Source organism: Alligator mississippiensis, chromosome 6 (genome assembly GCF_030867095.1).
Source record: "Alligator mississippiensis isolate rAllMis1 chromosome 6, rAllMis1, whole genome shotgun sequence".
In the NCBI taxonomy this organism is placed as follows: domain Eukaryota; kingdom Metazoa; phylum Chordata; order Crocodylia; family Alligatoridae; genus Alligator; species Alligator mississippiensis.
The window spans coordinates 85812219-85831862 of record NC_081829.1 but is presented as its reverse complement, the minus strand read 5'-3'; the positions used below and the strand labels follow the sequence as shown (position 1 = coordinate 85831862).

The window sequence follows — 19644 nt, the reverse complement described above, 5'->3', positions numbered from 1 at the left end:
CTTGAAGAGTCTCTGGAGGAGTGGGATCACCTTCTATGATTTTATAGGAAGTGCTGAGCGGTCCTGGGCAGTGGCTTTGTTGTGATTTTAGAAATGACTTCTCTTTGCCATTTGACAGTCCAAATTGTATTGACAGGAGTACAAAGATATGACGTGATCATTGACACCAAAAAGCATCAACCATACTACATTGAGAATGTTCTCATGAACTAATTTTCATAACTACATGATATGGACTTCATTTTGTACTCAGTGGGAGCATCTACATACGTGCTTTATTGTGAAGTGGACTAGGTCTGCAGTAAAGCATCACAGTCTACACATGCACTGGCATTTGTGCTCAGTAAACTAATTAACTCTGCCATGAAATAGTACTGTCAAAGATAGCACTATTGCAGAATACTTTGCTGCGCTGAAACACACATATAAATGGTGAAAGGGTTGGGGTCAGACTCCTGCTGCCATTCTGGGCACACATGTAGACGCTATGTTCTGCAGCAGTTTACTCCAGCTCTGATTGCTCCAGAGTTTATCATTTCACCTTAATTTCACATATAGATGCACTCAGTGAGACCAACAGTAAAACTCCACCTGCCTTTGGTAGGAGAACAGGCTGTGCGGTGCCTTTTGTGCATCCCACGTAAAATCTTCAACCAAAACAGTTTCATTCCATGTATGACTTCTGAGCATAAATTACACCAGGGAGTTATGCAAGGATGTGTTTGTTCTGCGCTGACAGGTACAACCTATCTCCACGAATGTGTGCGCTATTAAGTGTTATTTTGCAAGGAGTATCAGTAGAGGAAAGGCGGAGTGTGTTCGCATTTCTGAGTCACTGTGTACGTCACGGTTCCTTTTACTTCCGTACTGTATTCACCAGCAATTCATGAGATCATTCAATTTGGAAAACAATTGGAACAAATCTTTGGACCACAGAAGTCAAATGTTTCACTCAATGTCAGGGAAAGCTAAAGTTACAAACAGACATCACGTCTCCCAGAATAAACCATTTTACCATGTGACAAAATGCAACTGTTCAGACATCCATGTCTGTTGTCTTGAAATAAATCCTAAAAAGGTAGACAGGTAAGAAGGACACACAAAGTACATCTGAAAGGTTATTCCAGGATTACATCATTACATCAGTAGCAGAGAAGTGACAATGCATTCAGTTGCCCACTAAACCCCAATTAGACCTGATGTGTGTACACGCCAATCCCGGAACATTTCTGTTCCTGGACAAAAACAGGCACAATTCATGCAGAGACAAAGGCAATGTCTATTCTTAACCTAAGGTACTCATAATACAATCCTCAATCTTAAAATGGCAAAGAAACAAACAAACAAAGAACCTGAAAAACACACACCCTTCTTCCATTGCAGGTTGATTCTTTCCCCAGCACAGATCATCCGGGCAGATGTCAGCCACAAATGTTTATAACTTAGCTCAGAAATACTGGCATTAATGTCTCCTGTAGTAAGTATATCCTCAACTGTTATGGATACTTTACGGTTTATGAAATAATTTGCCACTCAGCCACAGTGGACCTCCATCTTTTTTGAGCCATTGCACCCATTTCTTCCAGGACCACATTCAGTTTAGTATTATGACCTGCCAGATACTAATTCAAGTCAGATCAATCATTGTGTTCAGTTCAGCAATATAGTATTAAACTTTCAGTTTGTAGAGCTGTGGCAACATAGGTTTGGACAAGAAACCACTGTACGCTGCTGAATAGACCTCAAAAACTATAGTTGTGCCAGGGAAACATGTCTAGACAAAATATTGTACCTTGGCTACCTTCTTTCTGAAATGTCTTTAAAACGCAGCGTTTGGCAGTCAAGATTTTTCCGTAAATTTTCATTCCGTCTTGCTCAGATATATGCTGTAATCGTCTCAAGACAGCAGGGGTGTCAGAAGTTTTGTCTCCCTTTCTATTCCTCTATCTTCTCTCTTTATTGCCTCAGAACAACAACATACTGGAGGCTGAACTTCAAGGAGTAGGACCACATTAGAATTGGTGCAAAGTCATTGTATTTGAAGGAAAAGTATTAGATCTCATCCTGAAACTGTTCCAGCAACAGGAGGATCCTCATTTAGGATCTTAGGAGGCAGCATCATATGGCCTTAGAATACATTGTTCACTTGTGATTATGGTCTTTCTCTCTCCTTAACTACCATTCAAGGTGTCTTGCATCCAATGGAAGTATGGAAGTAGTACATCCTTATCTTCAGCTTATAGGGTATAACATGTCTTTTGGGTACCTTATCACAAATGCAGTATGTCCAACACTTATTAAGTAGCTCTGTAAAATACTAAGTAGCTCTGTAACATATAAAAACTTGCAGATCCGGTTGAAATTTAGACTTTCCATTCTATGGAAAACTCCAATGTTACTCTTTCTGAGTCAAATGAAAACCAAAACATTTTAAAAATGTTCAGCAAAACAATTTAAAAAATATATTTGGATAAATGTTGGGGCAACTTCGATAGAACCAAATATTTGGATAAATGTTGGGGCAACTTTGATAAAAGCCCCACATGTTTCAGTCCAATTTTGACTTTATTTATAGTACATAAAATAAACTTCAAAACAAAATGTGCTAAGATCAAAAGGCTCCATTTCAGTATTTTCAAAATGAAATTTCATCCAGGTAGACCCACTCCTGCAGATGATTTTGAGTTTCACATGACAGCATTTTTCAACGATAAAATGTTCCATGGGAAAATTATCAGCCAGCTGTAAAGAATTAATCTTCAGTCTGAAGTTCTCTGGAGTTTGGGATTGGGGGAATAAGTGGTGGCAGTAGAGGGTCAGATTCAAATCCCTGCATTCATACATGCCCCTATATTTAAAGTCATATCAAAAGATGGAAGCGGCCATTTTTTTTTTTTAACCTGTAGTCCAGTCACATCTAAAATACCTTGTGAACAGCTCACATGGCTTGGTATTGCCAAATTAAAAATCACCAAAGGTTTGGGACTTTTTTCTCTTCAGTTAAATTGTAATAAAATATGATCTCAGTGATTTTAATATTTCTTACTGCACTTGTTCCTAGTGGTTTACCCTCTCCATTTACTTACTGATATCCTGAAGTAGTACTTAATTTTCAATTTTCATTTCTGCGATCAGACCACTTTGTTTTGTTAAATTTAGCACTAAAGTGAACTACACCTGATAAGTACAATGAAGTACAGCACAGCTTTCCTGAGCTCTCCTCCAAAAGTAAGACCATGCTAGGAGTTTTATAGAAATCAAGAAAAAAAAAATCATCAAGATTTTTAAAATGTATGGGGAAGAAAAAGACTTAGTTCCTCTGCAAGCAAAATCTATTCACTTCTTAACATGAATGTCATTTTCAGCATGACTCATAAAAATTTATAGTATGGAGCTGTACTTATAGGAGAGGCAGGGAAAACATCTCTTACCTGTTAGCAGTTCCTGCTTGCCATATTAATGGGCATTGATTCATTTAAGGAGAAATTACATTTTATTTATAAATTTATTGTGTATGGGACTATAACTTTCTTTTTGTAGGAAAGGGCTGAAGTGCATCGACAGTAAGTCTCTGTGTTCAAAACCTTGATTATTTTCCCCTCTCCCACAAGCAGTAGTTAATTTTTTAGTTGTACCACAGTTGTTTTTAAAACTGTGTTTAAATGATTTTAAAAAGAAAACAAAACAGAATCAAATCTCCTGAGAGATTTGTATCTCAGTAAATTTTTCCCCTTTATATCAGTAATGAAGAAAAGCTGCTCATAAAGAAAAGCTGATATCTATCTTCAATTGTCTAAGAAACTGAAAGACATCTAAGTTTTGCAATACAAGGATTGTTTCTTTGTAGAGTTTAATGCTAGAGGAAACCATTATAACAAAAGTCTAACCTCCTGCATTATGTTATAAGTACATTCAGTAACATGCACCCAAGCATATAGCTTTTGTTTGAGCTATGGTATATCCTTTACCATATATCAGTGACAAAACAGTTATTGCTCCAGAAGCATGAGTCCAGGCCATGCACTAGACACTCTTTTAAGGCCACATCTGAATGAATCATGTATAAATAGGAACTGGTCATTTGGCCTAGAGATTCAAAAGGTGGCTGGTTGCAGTGGTAATTACATGACTTATTCCCTTATGTGCGTTTGACTACAGATTCTGGTATGCCTTCATCATTCACCCAAAGAGATGAGGATAATCTTTGATTTTCTTCTTGATACTCTTTAGCAAGATACAGGCATCAGGTAATGTTAAATTGACCACATCTCTGGGCAAGGTGTTCTAATTATTTATCTAGTTCAACTTCTACACCTGTTGCACCTTTTCCTGCTAAAAGAGCCCCATATCATTATTTGCATACCAAGATCAAGTCAACAGTGGACCTTCTCTTGGACGAACTAACTACTCTGAACCTTCATCCTTTCACCTTCAGACATAATTTTGAAATTAAAAAAAATATTCAGCTTGTGGGCGTCACATATTAGGCTTTGACAAAAGCAAACCTTTTATACTAGTCAAAGCCAGTTGGGGAACAGAAGGGAACAGTTAGGGAAGAAAGGGTTTTCCATTCTAAGTGGAGCTTCCTAACAAAGGCTGTGAAGTAAAAATGAGGGCAGAAAGGTTCACTATGGACAGCAGCCATGTACCTAGTGTCCTAAATCCTTTTTTCTTATGTGCTAAGCAGGGGTGACTACACCTATATTTGGATGAGTGATATCCGAAGAACAATTAGATGAAGTGTTGTGGGGTATACAGACCACATTTCTTTCCTACCCAAGTTGTTATTGGATCACTGTCTACCAAAATGCTACAAAACAATTTAACTAATCCCAGTTCCATTGGTCAGATAAGACCATTTGTGGTGCTGCAAATATCTCTTGCAAGATTAAAAAGCAAGTACTTTAGTCTCCTGGCCAATTAACAGACAAAAGTATTCAAAATATATTATAATATATTCAAAATATATTATTATAATGTTGCTTAATTTAACAGATAACCTGTGATTCCAATGACCTATTTTACTCAATAACACTTGTCTGGGGTTGTACTTTACTTCTACGTAGCTGCATGCTACTCCACAAGTGACAATATCCATGTGCACAAATTATCAGTAGGGGGTTGAGAAGAAATACTTGGCAAAGTATAAAGCGGTTATGCAATTCAACTAGGGTAAGGAAAATGGTGCACTGTACATCAACAAAAGTGAGATGTACACAACTGTTGCAGAGTTTCCTCAGATAAGTCACAGACATCTAAAACTTTAGGGCATTTAATGCAAAAATGAACAAAGCACCAGCAGAAAAATACTTTGGGGAACAATCTTGGACATAGTTTAGATGACAGTATATTAGTCTGAAGAAACTTTTGTCAGAAATCTTCACCAGATACGCAATGAAATTTCTGGGTTAGAGAGAGGACAAGGGCACAGGCACAGACACAAGATAAGGGGTGAAGGAGTATAAATGTGAACCGGAGGTTTCTATATTTCATGTAAGTGCCCTAAACCCAACAGCTCAGGCTCTCTTTCTGGTTTTCCATTAAAAAGTATCAATACTATCCTAATGAGGAAATGAAAAAAATGCATGAATTCTTAAAATTTCATTTTTCTGAAAAGCTTACTAGTAGTATATACAACCTGGTGGGGACATAAAACAGAGGATACCTTAAACCAAGTTTCCCTTGATATTAATCTGGAATCTTTTCAAATACTCAAAAGGTTTTCAACCTTAAGCCCCAATTCTCTAATAGCCCAACCCGTACATATTTTCTCTCAACTCCAAGACTGGGTCCAAAACGCATTCCTGATTGAACATGTCAATAGTATATAATGAAGCCAGAATGAAGCATGCCCTCACTTCAAGGACAGAAACATTTTGGTAAAACATAAAAAATTAAAAAATAAAAATAAATAAGTTGCATGACATTTATTTTGTAATGTTAACATTAATATCTGTAGAAACATTTTATTGTCAGTACAAAAGTTAACAGATTTTAATACTTTTTCCCCCCCAATTTTAATACGTAAAGCAGTGTAATTTGCATTCATATCGCATGGCTATACCAGTGTGAGTGGGTGTTTTGAAAGTAAAAACACAATACTTTATTTTAAATACAACTGACAAAAATGCAGCAACATTTTGTTTGACACCAGCTCCATGCCTGACATTATGGAATGATTCCGAAATATATTCTGGAGCCAGCATGAACTAATCCCTTAAAAAGATGGTACTATTCCAATGGCAAATTGTCACTATAACTTTTCTCTTTAAACATAAGTTACAATACAGGACCATCCTGAAAAGATGCTATTAGGCCAAAAGATCTGGAATCTATTATCAAAATCAATGAAGACGATACCAGTTAATTTGATGTATGTGCAACTCAAGTGTAGAAGCTCAGCTCCTTTTAAAGCAGTACTTTCTGCTATGGTTATAGACAACTTAATGTCTTTCTTACTTTAGAAACTCATTAAAAGCACTCCTTTTTTCAAAGAGTAATGGCGCTATTTTGGCCTTGGAAGTTCTATTAAACTTTATTACTTTAGTGAGACCTACTTATCAAAGATAGAGAAAATAAGATACCTTCTTGTTAAAGGATTTGGTTTTGAGAAGAACAATCATCTGACACTGAAGTTTAAAATGCAAAGAAATCAAAAGTTTAATTCCCAAAATTAGTTATATACTGTAAATATTTCTTTTTTTTAAAAGATCTGACAACTAGTAAAGTCTGAGCAATATATCTACTAGTTCTCTGTGCTGCCTGCATAGAAATGCCATTTAAATTACAAAAACAACAACAATCCTATAAACGATTAATTGTTTTGTACATTACCAATTAGTTAATAAATTAACGATATACCATTTTCCCTGAAAGCAAAGTATTTTCCACCTCTGGACGGTGAAAATTAAGAAATTCGGTGTAAGAACAGCATTTAGCAAATAGCTGTTAAAAAAGAGACTAATTTGCTAGGTGGATTGGCATCCATTTTTAAATCAATACAAAAAATAATTCATTGTAAATATAATATATATATATTTATACATATTTTGAATATATTTACATACATCCAGCACCTATATACTGCATTTGTGCTCTATAAGTGTGTGCCAACATATATTTTCTCCAAATTTTACAAAAATAAACAAGAAAGGCAGACCCAGAGCTTGCCTTAAGTCCAACTGGTCCATTGTACAAATAAAGTCTATTATGGCTTAAAACAAGCCAGAAAGTTGATGCAGTTAAGCGAATCTATACATGGCCCATAAACATTCTTCTTCTTCCAGAATATTTTAGAGTTCCAAATTATATAATTCTTTACATAAGTTCTGACTATTTTCCTCCAAGTATTTTTTTCCCTTATATATATCATATGTACAAACAGAAACATAGGGGTCCTGGAGAAAAGATCTTTTTCTTCTTGTGGTAGGTAGGTCAGCGTTCTTGTCTCTCTGTTCCTCTATGGAATAAAAATAGTTTCTTTTCATGTTTTAACACTGCCATTTATATGTTGGTACTTAGGTAGACAAGGTTCATAAGGCATTGGATCAGGAGAAAAAACAGAGTCATCACCTGAGGAACATGAACTCCTAGTGTCAGGGTAACTGGGTGAATACTGTTCAAGGGGTCCACTGAGATCCAAGTATTCCTGGAATGGAAGAAAGAAAGAATTTCTTAAATATATGGCATAAAGGTTAATGTGTTATTGGTCAATCAATCTGTTTCATGGACCAAAAAAAAAGTCTTCAAAAGTGACCATTTTTTTTATCGCTGATAAAAACAGAGATCATTAGGGAAACTTGGGGGGGGGGGGGGGGGGGGGGAATGTGGAGAGAAAAAAAAAATGGAAAGAAGAAATGTCAATTCCAACATCAGCATTAGGCACATCAGTGGAAATAAGCATGCTCACCACATCAAACGAGGAATTTTCGCTTACAATGATAAAAATGAGATTTTATACTAAATAGAACCATTTTTCTCTAGCACATGGTAATGATTTGGAGAAGAAAAGATGCTTCCAATGTTATATTCCTTTGGTCAATTTGTGTATCTGTTTTATATAATCTGATATTAAATTTATATTTAAATATGCAGTGACATGCTTACCAAAAGAACTAAAATGAAAAATCAAGAAAACAACTTACTGGACCTGGGTTTCTCTATAATTTTTTGCTATTTTGTGTGCCTGTACATATCCTAGAGTAGCAATGACCAAACAAGCATTAAAAAAGGAAATAATATATGTTTAATCCAAGTTTTGGGTTGAGGGACTTTTGCTAAAAACAAGAGTTTTGGCAGGAGAATAAAGCCATTTCCCTCTTGAAATGTTCTCTCTCTTTCAACTTCTAACAGGCAGCTGTATTCATTTAAATGCAAGTGCTTCTTTGCTAAACCACAAGTTATGGTCATACTGATGAGACATGTCTTCTGCCTCAGTCAGTATGTTATAGCGCTTAATTTTTTTTTTTTTAATGACTTGATTAAAATATTTTAAAATCAGAAATGCAATCATCATAATTATATCTTAAAATACCAAGACTTTATGCTCATCATTTTAAGTATGGGCAACAAGAAAGGCTTTAAAATATTTTTCAAATGCAGTGGATAGCAAAATACCTCACCAGTTTGGAGCCAAGGCTACTCCATACCTTACAGGCAGGGTTTGGGTTTTTTTAGGTAACCTGTATGACTGTCTGTGGAAGCTTTTGGTTCATATGGTTACGTTAGGGAAATGGCTCTAAGGGTTGAGAATGGTCAGGTCATTTCTCCTGCAAATGGTGCAGAAACGACTGGAACCCACAAAAGCAGAGATAGGCAAAATGCAGACCGCAGGCCAAATGTGGCCTTTCAAGTGGCCCATGGTGGGTCCCTCACCCCCACCATGCCCAGGTGCTGGGGGCAGCCTGGGTTTGAGTGTGTGTGGCCAATCCCACTGCCCCTGGGTATGGAGATGCCATCTGGCATGGAGCACAGCCTGTCCTATCCCCACACGTGGCTCTCGGGCATGCCGGGAACAGTAGCCCATGGGGATGGGTGGCACAGTGGTAGGCTGCGGGCAGCACCATGGTCAGACTCAGCTTCCTGGCAGCCTTCATGGAGTGGCAGCTCCTTCCAGCTGTGGCTGTCAGTGTCTCCACCGCCCTGGCACTTCAGCCTGTCTGCCCCATACCTACCGCAGGGGATGCCAGACAGAGTGGGAGGGGTGTCCATGGAGAATGGCCCAGGACCATCGTGGGTAGGGTGTGCTCAGCCAGGTGGATGGGATGAGCAGGATGGGCAGGAAGGGCAGTGCAGCAAGGACAACACGGGGCTGGGGCCTGGGGCACAGCTGCGATCCGTTATCTGCATGTGCTTGCAATGGGCGCCGGTTCTGGACGTGTGGGGAGCAGATCACGGCTCTGGCCCCATTCCCTGCATGCGCCTGTGATGGGCACCAGTTCTGGACACGTGGGGAGTGGATCGTGGCTCTGGCCCCATGCTGTCACCACCATTGTAGCCCTGGCCTTGCCTGCCTGTCCCACTCCCAGATGCTGCTCCACGCCTGCCTGTGGCCCCATCCCATCTGCCCAACTGAGCACAACCTGCCTGCGGTGGGCCCGGGCTGGTCTCCTTGGAGACCCATCTGTCTGCTCCATCCAGCATCTCTGGCAGTGGGTGTGGGGCGGACAAGGCCAGAGCTGGAAAGGATCAATTGGTGGTGTAAACAGCCATGACAGGGATCAGCACCCCCACTCCTCCCACTGGCCCTCAACAGCTCACTAAAACTTTTTAAGTGACCCTCCAGCCCAAATAATTGCCCACCCCTGCTCAAGAGTGATCATTATCTTGAGATTTTCTAACATATAGTTTGGCAGATCTAAAGGTAGAAGTGAAACATCTGAGACAAGATTCCATCTTCCTTATGCCATAAAGGACCAGAGGGGAATAAAAGCACTCCATGCAAGGAGTATTCCCGGTGCAGCAGGGTGAAACATAGTTATGAGGCTGCCTCCCAAGGACCTCCTTTGCAAAAGACTGTGTGGAAGGATTGTGGTAGTGGTGAGAGGAGCCTGACATACTGCACTGTGGGAAACAATGTCAGCAGCAGATCCCGGATGTGCCAAGTGACATGTAGGTCCCCTCACCCTCCCCAGCTTTGGCTGTGCCATGCATATGCAGCAAGCACTTCCTTCACTGCTTACTCAGCATGGGCTCCTGCCCACACTCTGAGCTAAGCAGCTGATCAGGGCAGAGTCTGTTTGGAGCCTCTGCTTTTATGTGGCTCCAGAGCCCAGGGGATGGACCCTACGGCATCTCCCTCTCTGCTAAATTAAGCAGCAGGGAAAAAGGAGACAAGCAATGGGGGCAGTAGTTACCCCCAGTCTCTGGAGCCACACATAAACAGGGGCTCTGAGCAGACCCCCACAATACTGAGTGCTCACGAGTGACAGCTAAAGGGAGAGAGGAATAACTGTATTGCCACACCCCTTCTGGATCCACCCCTGAGCACCGTACTCCATGGGGAGCTCGGTAACTAAAATAATCCTGAAAACTTGTTAAAAGTTACACTGAAGGCCTATTAAACTCCTGAAGCAATGCAGAATTTGGAGGAGAAGGAAGTGTAAAGATCCTGTATCCCGTTGGCGATGCATAGGGGGTGCACATGTACCCCCGGAAGCGCCAGCCACAAAACTGGAAGTGCTGCCGGAAATGCTCTTCTGGTTTCCCTGCTGGCTCGGTGATCAGCTGCTCCCCCAGTCAGCAATGGGCTGCTGGGAGACCCCCCACATCAGTGATCTGGGGCCCCCCCAGACTCCGGAGGCACCAGTCACCCATGCGCTATCCCTTTGGTTAATACAGAATCCTGCTCTGTGCTTTTTAGTACTTAGTCAAATCCCAACATTTAAATAGTCTCAAGTAGAAGCTAGATCACCTCAGATCTGGCACTTCGGAATTCTTGTATAAATCATGCAGAAAGAGACTTCATCTACGTGAATGAGAGTCCCAAAAAAAAGTGCAAAAGAGAGGGAAATTTCTAAAGCAAAAGTAATTTTCAATCTAAAACGCCAAAATCTTTTATTTTCAAAACATCAAAACAATTTTGTAGTACCCCCCCATGAACAATTTGACAAAATTGACACAGATTCACAAAGCAGTTTGTGTTGCCGAACCTGCATTTTTTCACTGAAAAATGTTACAGCCAAAAAAAGAGTTTGCTCTACTTCAGTCTTTTTCTTTTGCTCTTAAAAATCTACGCTAGTAATGTTGTGACTGCTGTGATTATCCTTAGAAGTAGCTATGCTTAAACAATAAGAGAATTTTACATATACATGAATGAATCTATGGCTTGATACAAGGAATAGATTTTCAGGCCTTTAAAATATAAAATCATTATGATTTTTAAAAAAGTTATACACCTTTTTTGGAATGGGGGTAGAAGGTGTCTTAGTAAGTGGATGGTAATAACCCTCTGGGATTTTGTTTTCTCACAGACAAATATTTCAGTTAGCCTAATTCACCCCCAGACAGATAATTTAGAGTTCGTCATTTGCTCTGCTTTCTTTTCTATCTTAGTTACTATGGCTTAAAATCAAATTAAGATAATAAATCCAACATACCATGAACTTTGCGTTGCTCCCCAACATAAAAACTAATGTTGAAATATAACTATTCGACCTCCCACCTACCCCTGACATCTCCTGGATGCTGATATGCTGAAAATCTTATGAGATGCATAGATGAGTAAATGAACATGCTTTAATATAGGTCTCTGTTCTCTTACATAAATCAGTGCATGCAGGCAGAAAAAACACCGTTTCATTAGGATACATAATTTATCTGTGTGTGACCCCAGAGGAAAAGTGACAAATAGAATTATAAGATAACGGGAACTGAGTTTCATATTTAATAAGTTACATCTATCTCATAAACTATATGCTCTGATCTGCTGCTTAAGAGTGAATAATTTACACACCTCATTAGTTGTGAGAGTGAGAATTCGATCCAAGTCTTCTACCAACTGCTTAAAAGTGGGTCTCTGTGAAGGTACTGCATGCCAGCAATCTCTCATCATCATATAGCTGCAGAAATATGCATTTCACTGAGTTAATTCACCTCATACATCTTAGTTAGACCATCATTTCATTCACAACTATTATTAATCATCTGATCATGTGTTCTAGTAGTGCCTAAGAGCCCTAGTCATGGAACAGAACCTAAATGTGCTAGGCGCTGTACAATACTTAAGATTCAGCAACTGTATGATATTTCTTTCTTTTTCTTTTTTGCACTACCACAAGCAACAGTAAAAATCAAGAACCTACATCACAGTATTTGGATTCTGATTCAGTAATGCACCTAAACACAAGTGTTTTGCCAAGTTTGACTCCTTGGTCTTCATGCACGGTAACTCTTGTTCTTCTCTACTAAAAGTTCACTGTAATACCTTTTATTACGTTCCACCTGCAGGGATTAGCCAGGAGAGAGTAAAGGTGGCAAATTTATCGATCTGAACACAAAATGATGCAAGCAGAAAGTCATATATAAACACAACATTTATGGATTTGGGCTATGAGAGATTCTTTGATAAATATGGTATTGCTTTCACGCCTCTGCCCTCCATTGACTATTTATGGATGATATAGAACTATGTTGAACAAATGGCCAAGCACTTTATACTGCACTGTAACAGATCTGGAAAAAGAGTGCAATATACTATAGATAAAAGAACACACACATACAGAGAAATAGATCATTATAGGACTGACTTTACCGGTGATTGTAGATTCAAAATTCTGTAGCAGAGGCATGTAGCATTAACTCTGCAATCCAATATTTTTAACCCAAGCAAAATATTCTGGGGGCCAGAGCGGTACCTTAGAGCAGGGGTGGGCAAAATGCACCCAACAAGCCATTCTATCCGGCCCGTGGGGCCCCTAAAAAATTTAGAAAATTAATATTTATCTGCCCCTGGCTGCCTGTCATGCAGCCCTCAATGGCTTGCCAAAACTCAGTAAGTGGCCCTCTGCCCAAAATAACTGCCCGCCCCTGGCTTAGAGTCTGTGCTGGCTACTGCCCCAAACCTCTGACTTCCTAAAGCAGTGGTTCGCAACCTTTTCAGACTGAAGGTGCTCCTCTTTAAACTCAAGGAATTCCTCCATAATTTTCTGTGAACTGAGTGGCACTTCATTTCCAAAACTTATTTAATACAGAGTTTACATCCTTACAGTGGGGCTGGGCAATGGGAGCAAAGAATGGCCAGGCAGTGATAAGCCTGAGACTGCGCTTAATCTGTTTATATCCTCACACCTTGTGAGATCCTTCAAAGGATCTTGTGGCACCTGGGTTGAGAATCACTTTAAAGCTGTGACTATGACTGAATCGCTGATTCTTCAAATCAGAATCAAATCTTCAGATTCGGCCGAACTGAATCAGAACAGTGATCCGAATCAATGAGTCGAATTGTTGTCCTCCGAATCAGGCCGAATATGAATTGAATACTGCCCACTTAAGAGGTTGGATGAACACCTGTCTGAGGTCGTGTGATCCCAGCATGTGCTCCAACCAGTGACAGGGGGTTAGACTAGATGATCTATGATGATCTTGATCTAGATGATCAAGTCTCTTCTGGCCCCTAACTATTATGAAACTATGAAACACTTTGCACACCCCTAATACACACACACACACACACACACACACACACACACACACACACAGATAGATATTCTTTATCTAAACATTATAGATAGATATCTATATCTATATGCGTGTGTGTGTATTATATCTACATATAATAATAATTATATTGTTATAATATGAGAGAGAGAGAGAGAACAATACATCAGCATTCACTGTGTGACTGTTCTACCCGCTTACAGTGAATAATGGTTCTTACAGTTCATTGGTGCAGTTGGCAGGCTTATCCATTCTATGTCCTTCTTTAAGCAGCTTAAAAAGTTCCTCCACTGGAATTCCTGGATAAGGTGACCCTCCTAAAGTGAAGATCTCCCACATTAGCACACCAAATGACCAACTATGGGATAAAAAGGGAAGAGCACATTATTAAATTCCTCTTAAGAAAACCCTAGTCATGTTTGGAACTTCCTAGAGCATTGCTAGTTAAGGACCCAGCTCTGCCGGTCTGATTCACACTGAGATCTTTCCTTGTATCCATTAATATCACTGGGGTAGCTCAGTGTAGCAATAACGAGCATGGGAAACAGGTAGACCCAGCTAAGCAGCCTATCACTCTTCAGAAAAAGATGAAAGTTAAGCAAGAGCCTAACTTTACACATCTGATTTCAACAGGAAATCAACATGTGCTTAAAGTTAACCAGACTTTATCGAAAAAGGACCAACATAAGCACTTTCCTAAATGCCTTCCTGGTCTTTGTCTGGTGTTCTCCAACCTCCCAAGTGGTCAAGTTTCCATGCCATTTGTGAGGAATTATATCCTTTGCCAAAATTATTTCTGACACATGCATCCAGTAAAGAAGCTCCAAAATTTTTCAATGAAACATTTCAGAAAAAGTAGATTTGTCAAAAAGCAAAATATTTCACAGGAAAGTTTTGCTCTTAAGGAACCTTGTGTGGAAAAGCAAGTAGGTTCAGTTTGGCAAATCAGATGCTTCAAAATTGAGACAGTCATTTGTTACGCTGAAAAAAATCTTATCCATTTGCTTTAATCCTGAAGCTCCTCATGTATTTCACATGGTTCTTGCAGTCCTGTAAATCCAAGTAGATATGAAGGCACAAAAGTTCAAGCATTCTGATCCAGCTCTTTGTACCTCCATATCCTCCTTTTTTAACCTTACATTAACATGCAAAACCTTTCCTACTTTTCATACTTTTGTTACAGTCCAGTCCTCCATGGTATCTCCATAAAAAAAAAAGAAAAGAAATTTCCATCAGTACTCAATAAAGCTCTTCTTAACTCAACATTTAGGAACATTTACTTTTAGGAACTGTAAATCAGTTCTGAGCTTCAAAAAATGACAGGAAAAAATGGGTTCTTCTGATAGCCCAAGCATGGGAATTCTGGTCTTAAAAAAAAAAATCAATCCCAGCATAAGGGATGTGAATATTAGACAGAAAATAAAAATACTGATAAGTGGAATAAACCTCAAGAGGTCATGTCAGCTAGCTTCAGAACGCACACTTAAAAGGGTTGTTCTAGCTTTAAAAGTTCTTTCTACTGCAAGGATTCTACATGACAAAAGCAATACTTCTAAAACTAAAACAAATGTTTTAAGTGAAAGCATTGTGTTCTATATATATCTTGCCTATTTTTAACACAAATTTTGAACAAAAAAGATTCAGGACTATTAAAAAAATTGAAGGAAGTTCGAGCAAAGTAGATAGGTGCTTTGTAGCTGCCTATCTGTAAATAAGTTCAAGAAGGGGAAACTTCCGCATTGGCAGAAGGAGGTTAGCATTTTCCACTTTTCATGCGCTTTGAAGTCAGGCAGATTAGTAACAGAGCATTGGCTAGCAGTCTACCATAAAATCCTTACTTTCTAAGGGTGACTCCCGCTCTTTTATGAACATGTGAAACACAGACAGTAAACACAGACAGTTTAAGGTTAAAAAAAAGCAGGAAGAAAATATACATGAAGATTTTCAAAGCTGTCCCTTAAAAAAAAAAAAAAGGCTGAAGTAGAAAGGTTAAATGATTAAATGAAGTTACTCACACATCACTTTGATGTGTGTAAACTCTATCGAACAGGGCTTCTGGAGCCATCCACTTCACAGGCAGCCGGCCCTGGCAGTAGAAAAGGGGAAAAATAAGAATCAGTACATTAAAACTGTAGCAATTTACAAGGCAGTTTCCATGATGGATTTGTAAAAATATTAATTTATTCTTAAACATAAATAACTAGAGGTCAACAGTCTGCTGAAACCACCACCCCCACCAGCTCACAGTTTACCTCTGTGCTATCAGATATCAGAAAACACAAGAATCTCCTCTCTCTAGCATCCTGGGATCAAATAAGTGGCATGTAAGTTCATGCCCATTTAACTCCCACATTGTCCACTGATGGGAGCAGGAGGAGGAGAGGGGTCAGTAGTCTAATGTGAACAAGGTCATTCCACATGGGTCCTCCATAAACAGATGTATGTTAATAAATCTTTAACAAACAGCCCAGTGGAGAGAGAAGTTGAACAAGCGAGGTCAGGGCTGTTGGATTTACTTGCTCCCCATAGGCCAAATCCCTGCATGGTGGGCAGAGGAACTACATAGGCCTGTAGCCTTTGCATTTCCAGCGACAAATCTGCATGCGATCTGGGATTTGTGATCTGGAATTGAGAAGATGTTTCACTTCCTTCACCACAACTGGTATGGGAGTGCCTGTAGAAAGCCTGGTGTCCCTGTGAGTGTACACGTGCAACTTATTTTCACCAATTAACAATTTAAAGGAATACATCTTCATAACCAACCCTCTGCAGAGATGCAGCCAATTGCATCAGGAATTTTGAAAGCACTTCAAATGAAATTGTGGTTACTCAGGACTTCTGAAAAAACAGGTACAAGGTGTCTCATATTAATTAGCCCAAGTAATGGTCTTTTTGGAAATTAGGAACCTATCTGCTTTGCTGAAGGTCAGACAACAGCATCAGCAATGTGGAAAATGAACACCGTTTTAACAGCTTTCCAACCCCCACTTTGCCGCCATTGCCATACTATGTTTACAAGTCTGCCTGCAATACAAATCCAGACAGAAATATATACAGCAACATGCAGTAGCCAGGCACTATAAAGGAAACATTGTACTGTTTACTACACGTTTTCAGAGACCTTGTGCCTGGTGCAAAGTGTATTGAAATCAATAGGAATCTTGCCATCCATTTCAACGGGCTGTCTCAAGCCCAGTGAAAAGTAATACTTCGTTTTATCACTTATAGAGAATTGCATAATACATATCTTCTCTCAGGTTATGTAGAAAGATAACCTTCATTGCTCAATAAGCAGGGACAGAGACACTTATGCCCTTGATTACTATTTTCTTCTCTGTGATTAAAAGTTAGGCTGCTGTACAAGAAGTCCATTAGGATTAGAATCACAGTACTTCAAATGAACCATTTAACGAAACGCTTGGTTCCAACGATAAGAAAACCATCCACTTACATTAGTAGTCTTTTTGTAATAATCTATATTGTTGATGTCTCTGGCCAAGCCAAAGTCTGCTATTTTCATTACATTATTTTCAGTTACCAAAACATTTCTTGCTGCTAAATCCCGATGAATGCACTGAAAAAGGAGGAGGGGAAGGGGAAAATTACTGAACAGAAAATACATAATTTTAAAAAGTGAAATTATTTCTAACAAGTAGTGACATTTCTAATTTCTTCTACAGTTTAAATGGTGAGAAAGTCATATAATTATGATAACATGATCAAGCAAAGGGCACAGGGGGATGATTGTAATAACTATTTTTTTCAGCATTTCCAGTTTTTAGAATTGATCTTCAGAGCAGCTCTAAAACCTAGAAATTGCTCAGAAAAGCCCATCTTTAGGAAATTTACAGCTCAGCTTTGCAGCAAAGGGAGGCTTGACTGCTTAGCCAAACTGAACCAAAGCTGCTTCACTATCCCCGGTCTAGGCTGCTCCAATGCAGGTTTTCCAGATTTTTATTATAAATCTTGTTACTGAGTGTTTTATTATTATGGATTCCTCAAATTACATTGGATTTATGTGGCTCCAAACTGACAGCCTAGATCAATGCAACCACTTGAACCTAAGAGTTTGGAATAAAATAAATATAATGTGGTAAAGAACTGATGGTGACATGCTCTGTGGGCCTAGAGCAGTAGTTTAGAGCAGTTCACGGACCCTGTGGAGTCCACAGACTATGTCTAAGTCGTCTGCGAAAGAGGACTACGATCAATCAAAAATGTGTGATCACCCACACAAAAAATTCAAAGGGATCTGCACCTCCATTCAAAATTGTGTAGGGGGTCTGCAAATGAAAAGAGGTTGAAAACCACTGGTCTAGAGAGTAAACATGTATTTACAGTGTGTCCTTATTTTGTCCACCAGTCTAAAATGGTGGATACGATCTGCTGCACTCCGTCTGGTTTTTAGAAGCCCCCTGCCAAATTCTCCCAATCTCAGTTGTGTTCTTCTTCACATCGGCACTCCTGAAAATTTGCAACTGATCTTTTCCAAGCCTGGAGAGGAAATTTTGGCTGCTATGGTTACCCCTACTCAGTTAAAGCAGCTGTATCATGAGTAATACAAGGTGACATCAAAGACGTGTTAAGAAACATTCCGCTTGCATTTCTCCCCAGCATGTCCTACTTCTGCTGGAGCTAGATATCTTAACCCTTTTTCTATTATTTTGGATTATTCTTCTGTGACTGCTTTTGATGCTGGCATATGCAACCTCCTGGCACAGAAGACAAAACCATTAGCTGAATTCTACCATATCAGCTGGATCTTATATGCTATAGCATAGCTTGGGAGTTCCCTGTGATTTCTTACCCTCTATAGGTAAAGGTAGGCCTGCCTATCTTCTGCGCTTCCCTATGTTATCATAGGTGACCTCACTGATTGCATTTGTGGATACATAAAACCAACCTTCAGAAGAGGCTGTCTGGAAATCAGGTTTTGCACCTGACTACTCCTAAGCGGTTTCTAGCTCAGTGGAAGGTTCTCTGCCCACCATTCCTGCACAATCTTGTGGTTTTCAATCTGTTTAGATGTTAGGCTCCTCCTCATGTGACTCAAGGCACCCCCAGCTCTTAGGTTCTCACTCATTTTTTGAATGCAGAAAAAAAAAAGAGAAAGTTTTCTGTTGCAAAGAAGTCTGAAAGACCACAACACAGCAGAATGTCTTTAGCACTATGGGTTTCTACTTAAAATGTATGGGTTTAATCTTGTGAATAATGTTTGTACACCTAACAGTGCCAACAGTGCATGGCACCCGTGAAAGGACCTCAGGGCACCCCTGAGCTGATGCACCCTGGTTGAAAATCACTGATCTAAGGTAATCTCAGATCAGGGACCTCTGCTCACAGGAGCCCCAGCACCTATCGCTAACAGAAATTGGGATCATCTTTGTTTTCTCATCAACATTGCAAAGTGAAAAATTCCACCAAACGCTGCTACCAGTGAGAGCAAAATCTGATTGGTCCTCTCCATTACTAATTTACTCTGTGTTCTTAATGAGTTGATCCAAGTGATTCTCAAACTGTGCTTGGTAAAATGACACACTTTCAGCAGTGTGCTTTAGGAATTCGAAGAGACAGTATTCAAAGGAACTGAAAAAACATCTTCAGAAATGTCTGTTTCTATATCCCATTTGCAAAAGTACCAAAGCCACATAGAAGTCTCGAAGTCAGTGAGCCTTTGACTTCCAAGACCCTTCTGAAAAACCAGACTTGTGCTCTCACGTCTCTTTGGTACTTTTGAAAATTTAACTCATAAAGCCTGCGTACTATGGGTGTTGACCAGAAGTTCCTTGTATTTGCATTTACATTTTTCATGCTATTTTTTTTAATGCCTCGGCGAGCCATTCATTGGGTTGAAACAACAAGAGAGCTGGTCTTCTCACGGTGTTTTAGTTCCTGGATGGTGGAAATACCGTGAGAAGATCAGCTTTTATTATTTCAGCTCAACAAATGGCTCCCTGAGGGGGAAAGAGCTAGTGAAATACAAATGTA

At 39.4% G+C, this 19644-nt stretch overlaps 1 protein-coding gene across 8 annotated transcripts in view; it reads right to left on the bottom strand.

The window, feature by feature from the left end:
* Positions 1-5912: 5912 nt before the first annotated feature.
* The window catches only part of FGFR2 (fibroblast growth factor receptor 2), a 129480-nt gene continuing 115748 nt past the window's right edge, over positions 5913-19644 (bottom strand). For 7 of the 8 annotated variants that reach the window (XM_059730070.1, XM_006266125.4, XM_006266127.4 and 4 more), the window contains 6 exons: positions 17108-17230; positions 15672-15742; positions 13877-14014; positions 11954-12059; positions 7573-7648; positions 5913-7459 (listed from right to left, as the gene is read on the bottom strand). In XM_059730070.1, coding sequence (XP_059586053.1) covers positions 7293-7459; positions 7573-7648; positions 11954-12059; positions 13877-14014; positions 15672-15742; positions 17108-17230 — 681 coding nt within the window. In that variant the 3' untranslated portion in view covers positions 5913-7292. Of the gene's footprint in view, positions 7649-11953; positions 12060-13876; positions 14015-15671; positions 15743-17107; positions 17231-19644 lie in introns of all 8 variants that reach the window. The other variant, XM_019485904.2, reaches the window with a different exon arrangement.